General features: G+C 46.1%; 1 protein-coding gene across 1 annotated transcript; it reads left to right on the top strand.

Annotated features, from left to right (window-relative positions):
- The first annotated feature begins 479 nt into the window (after positions 1-479).
- SNRNP35 (small nuclear ribonucleoprotein U11/U12 subunit 35) lies at positions 480-4,155 on the top strand. The gene is made up of 2 exons (XM_052654860.1): positions 480-554; positions 3,308-4,155. The coding sequence occupies exon 2, from the start codon at positions 3,311-3,313 to the stop codon at positions 4,046-4,048; it is 738 nt and encodes a 245-aa protein (XP_052510820.1). The 5' UTR covers positions 480-554; positions 3,308-3,310; the 3' UTR covers positions 4,049-4,155.
- The last annotated feature ends 803 nt before the right edge of the window (positions 4,156-4,958 follow it).

Below are 4,958 nucleotides of genomic sequence, written 5' to 3'. Positions count from 1 at the left end.
CATTTAAACCAGCTCCTAAGTGATTCTAAAAGTCTCCAAACTTTCTTTTTAAAACTTAAAATTTATTTAATTGGAGGATAACTTGACAATATTGTTACAATATTGTTAGAAACACTCTGGCAAAAAATACGTACAATGTTTCCCTGTGAACCGGCACACGCATTTTCTGAGCGGGGGAAAAAAACCGTTAACAAGAATCGAATTCTCAAAGTGGGTCTAAGAACTAAAACTGTCTGCGCTGAAACATCTCGTACGGAAATTCAGCGGCTTCCAGTCAACTAGCTGCACTTTCGTTAGTTGTTCAATTCAGCATTTTTTAATCTTCATGAAAAATTTTAGAAAAGCGGAAATTTCACTCTCTTCGGAAACGACACGCCTTTGATGCTCAATGCCTGTGATTAAATTTTCTACAATAAAAGGAAAGACGGAAATAGGGACTGTGACGAATCTGCTGCTTCAGATGTTAAGGTCCGGTCGGTCTAAGAAGAAGAATCTTCCGTTGCGACGAGCTCGGCACAGGCGTCGGTGGGAAAGGAAGACCGAGCTTTGCTGAGGTGAGAGGGAGCGGCCAGGTGGAGGAGGGCCCACCCTGGCGAGAAGGACGAGGGGAATCTGCCTGGATCGTGTGTCGGCTCGAGCGTGGGCCGCCATGTTGAAACCGGGCAAGGTGGTGGCGGGGAATCTCTTGGGGTTGTGTTGCGAGGAGTGGGGGCGATAGCTGGGTTAGTCTTTCCTCCTGTGCGCACCCAAATGAGGGGCTGGCGGAGGTAGCCTCCAGGGCCGGCGGCTGCAGGAGTGACTGGAAGTATAAGCCTTTTCACCGAAACTTCCGCCTCAGCGTCCAGGTCACCACTACGCATGCTCTGACGGCTCAGTGAGCCAGCCTTCAAGGTTTCCCACCTGGTGCGAACCGCGGATAGTTTCGTTCTGCAGATTCAACCTGGGGAGGCGTTCGTTGTTTATTTGCTTAAGAATAGATTTTACTTGCATAATTGTAATTATAAAGCGCTTTCAAAGACACTACCGTATCTCATCTTCATATAAAACGCGATGAAGAGGCATTTAGCAGCATTTAACAAATGATTTAAATTTTGCCCAAGAGAGCACTAGGTCTTAAATCTGGGTTTTCTGACTCCGAATCCAGAGCTTTTTCAGTTTGCACACTTGTTTTTAATGGCTAATTGCCCAACCCACCTCCACCTTGCACGATTCATCCCCATTCCCGTTTATGAAGTAATGACTGAGAATTGAAAAAACCAGAGTCTAAAAATTTGTAGGAAATCTCAACGTAATGTTACAACGGAGGAAATACACCTAGAAAGATAAACGAGAATCCGTGAAGTCCGCTGTTCCCTTGGTATTTAGTATTGATAGGAGCATGCAGATGAGGGAGAAAACAAAATTCATCTTTTATACCTTTGTAATTCTCTCCAGATTTTAATTTGAAGAATTCTTACAGCTTTCAACAGGAGCTCTGACTGTGTACAATAATGTCAGGTTCATTTGGTGGATCTTTGCAACCTTTTCCTGTGAAATGGGAACGGGTTTCCTTCCCACTTGGTTGGGGTCGCTGTCAGCCTTCAACACCCAGACCTAGCCTGCTTTTTCCTATCCCCATTTCAAGCTTTATATTTTATGATAGCCATCTAAGGAAATAGTTAAGAGCTCAAGCTCTGGAATCAAAAAAGCCCTTGGTCCTAACTCCACAGCTGGGCTACTTCTGTGATTTGGGACAAAAGATAACCTTTGGCATTTCACTTTCCACATCTGAAATGGCAATAGAAGTACGTGTGTCCTGTTATTGTTGAGAGATGAAGGGAGGTAAGTGCTTAGCACAGTGCCTGACACCTCCTAAGTGTTCTATACAAGATAACTATAATTATTACAGTGGGTTTTTTTTTTTCCTCTGCAACCTTGTCATGGAGGCAGGAAGTAAGATTAGAATTTTAAGAATTTTAGGGCCATTTAGAGAATACCAGAGCAGAGATCAATGAAACAAGGCAACGATGGGACTTCTCTGCTGATCCAGTGGTTTAAGACTACTTCCCTTTCAGGGGCTGCAGCTTCACTCTGTCCTTGGGGAACTAAGATCTTGCATGCCAGAAGGCAAAAAAAAAAAAAAAAAGATAATATTGCCAATGAAGATCACCAGATATATTCAAAAGAGCCCTGATTTTTAGTAACATATTTCAGCATTGGCTCTAAAGCTTCACAGAGGTAGTCACATTATTAGCAGGATCTGATTTATTCCAGCAGATTCACATAAGTCAGTTATCATGTGTCAGACTTAACCTTACCTACACTCTTTAAAGAAGAGAGAGAGAGAGAACTTGTATCAGATGAATGGATGACTATGTGCTTGCTGGACTCAAATTACGATTGCAGTCAATACTCAACCCCTAAAGCATAAATGGATTATCAGCTAGGGAACTGAGAAGAAACCCTGTCTTCCTTTTGAACTGAAGCACCTGAGGCTGGGTCACTATCATTTTGACTTTGCTACCTGTTTACTGCATTCAGGGCACCATCTTCCCTTGTAGCTTTTTTTTTTTTTTTAAGTCCTCATCCTTTAGTAATGCACACTGAGATATTTACAGATGAATGATGTAATATCTTGAATTAGTTTCAGAATAATCTGGGAGGGAGATGTGAGTGGGGGGCACAGATGAAATAAGATGGGTCAGGTGTGGGTCATAGTTGGAGCCGGGTGAGAAATTCATGGAGGGTTATGCCATTGTTTATGTTAGTATGTTTTTGAAATTCTTGGTAGTCAGAGGTTTTTTTTTCTTTTTAAAAAATTATTATTGGCCACTCTGCTTACAGGGAAGATCTTAGTTCCCTGACCAGGGATTGAACCCCTGCCCTGGCAGTCCTAACCACCGGACCACTTGTAAAGAGTTTCTTAAAACCCCCTTTTCCATGGAAGCTCCCAGGCTGGTTTTCCTAGGACCATTTTAAAGTTTCTGAAAGGCAAGCCTGGATTTTGATTCTGGATTTTGATCCATATTGCCACATTAAAAGAGTTTGTACATGCCCTACTATGGCTAAGCTGGATAATAAATGTATGCCTCAGACCCCGGCATGTTGTCTTCCCTGGTTGAGGGGTGGGTGAGAGCACCCTGGAGGCCCACTGCCCGACTGTGATCCTGTCTCCCCTATTTTCTAACTGGGAGGCCTCAGCCTTTGCTTCCTCCCCTGTTGGAAGAAGGGATTTAAAATAGTATCCACTTAATGGGGTTGTTGGAAGGACTGAAGGCGGAGCTCTTAGTAGGTGCTACATAAACTTGCTTGCTGTGCCCCTCCTTAGAACATGAATGATTGGATGCCCATTGCCAAGGAGTATGACCCACTCAAAGCTGGCAGCATTGATGGCACCGACGAAGATCCGCATGATCGCGCCGTCTGGAGGGCGATGCTGGCTCGATACACCCCCAACAAAGGCGTCACGGGGGACCCCCTCCTCACCCTGTTTGTGGCGAGACTGAACCTGCAGACCAAAGAGGAGAAGCTAAAGGAGGTGTTTTCTCGCTACGGGGACATCCGGAGGCTGCGGCTAGTGAGGGACTTGGTCACAGGCTTTTCGAAGGGCTACGCCTTCATCGAATACAAAGATGAGCGTTCTCTGCTCAAAGCTTACCGGGATGCTGACGGCCTGGTCATCGACCAGCACGAAATATTTGTGGACTATGAGCTGGAGAGGACTCTCAAAGGGTGGATTCCTCGGCGACTCGGAGGAGGTCTGGGTGGGAAGAAGGAATCTGGGCAGCTGAGATTTGGGGGGCGGGATCGGCCTTTTCGCAAACCCATTAACCTGCCAGTTGTGAAAAATGACCAGTTCCGAGAGGGGAAGAGGGAGAGGAGGGAGCGGTCTCGGTCCCGAGAAAGACACTGGGACTCCAGGATGAGGGACCACCATGACAGGGGCCGGGAGAAAAGGTGGCAGGAGAGAGAAGCAGCCAGGGCATGGCCAGAAGGTGACTGGGAGAGAGAGAGGGACTTCAGAGATGACAGGGTCAAGGGGAGGGAGAAGAGGGACAGAAGCAAGTAGACTATCCCTCCCCCTCTTCCTCCCCAAACCCAAAGGAAAGTGTAAGAGTGCAGGGATACCGCATTGCCTGTGTACAGAGTCTAAGTCCAGTGGTTGAATAAAACTTACTGATGAAAATGAAAACAGAACAAATCCTTTCCAATGATAATGGGTTGGGTAAGCTTTCTTTTGACTCTGGAACCCAGTTTCAAGCTGAACACGCTGATATTGTATGAATTTTCTCTTCATCTTATGAGTGTGTGTGTCAGTTGCTCAGTCATGTCTGACTAAGGTTTGCAACGCCATGGACTGTATAGCCTGCCAGGCTCCTCTGTCCATGGGATTTTCCAGGCAAGAATACCGGAGTGGGTTGCCATTTTCTCCTGCAGGGGATCTTCCCAACCCAGGGATTGGACTTGGATCTTCTGCGTTGCAGGCGGATTCTTTACCATCTGAGGCACCAGGGAAGCCCCTCTTCATCTTACAGTTTTTTTAGTTTTTATTATTTTTAAAAATCCTTTGCCACACCTCATGGTACGTGGAATATTGGTTACCAACCAGGGAACCCAGGTCCCTTGTATTGCCAGCATAGAATTTTAATCACTGGACTACCCTGTTTTTGTTTTTGGGCTTATGGGCAGCTTGCAGGGATCTTAATTCCCTGACCAGGGATTGAACCTGGGGGCCCTCAGCGGTGAGAGTGCAGAGTTCTAACCATAGGATCTCTAGGGCATTTCCTTCATCTTATGGTTTTCAGTTCAGTTCAGTCGCTCAGTCGTGTCCGACTCTTTACGACCCCATGAATCGCAGCATGCCAGGCCTCCCTATCCGTCATGAGCTCCCAGAGTTTACCCAAACTCATGTCCATCAAGTTGGTGATGCCATCCAGCCATCTCATCCTCTGTTGTCCCCTTCTCCTCCTGCCCCCAAA

This window comes from Budorcas taxicolor, chromosome 17, assembly GCF_023091745.1.
Source record: "Budorcas taxicolor isolate Tak-1 chromosome 17, Takin1.1, whole genome shotgun sequence".
NCBI classification, from domain to species: Eukaryota; Metazoa; Chordata; class Mammalia; order Artiodactyla; family Bovidae; genus Budorcas; species Budorcas taxicolor.
The sequence above is the reverse complement of the archived record's forward strand: the minus strand, read 5'-3'. Positions and strand labels throughout refer to the sequence as shown.

Coding starts and splice junctions, on each gene's coding strand:
- SNRNP35 (XM_052654860.1), top strand. CDS start 3,311: ATGAATGATTGGATGCCCATTGCCAAGGAGTATGACCCACTCAAAGCT.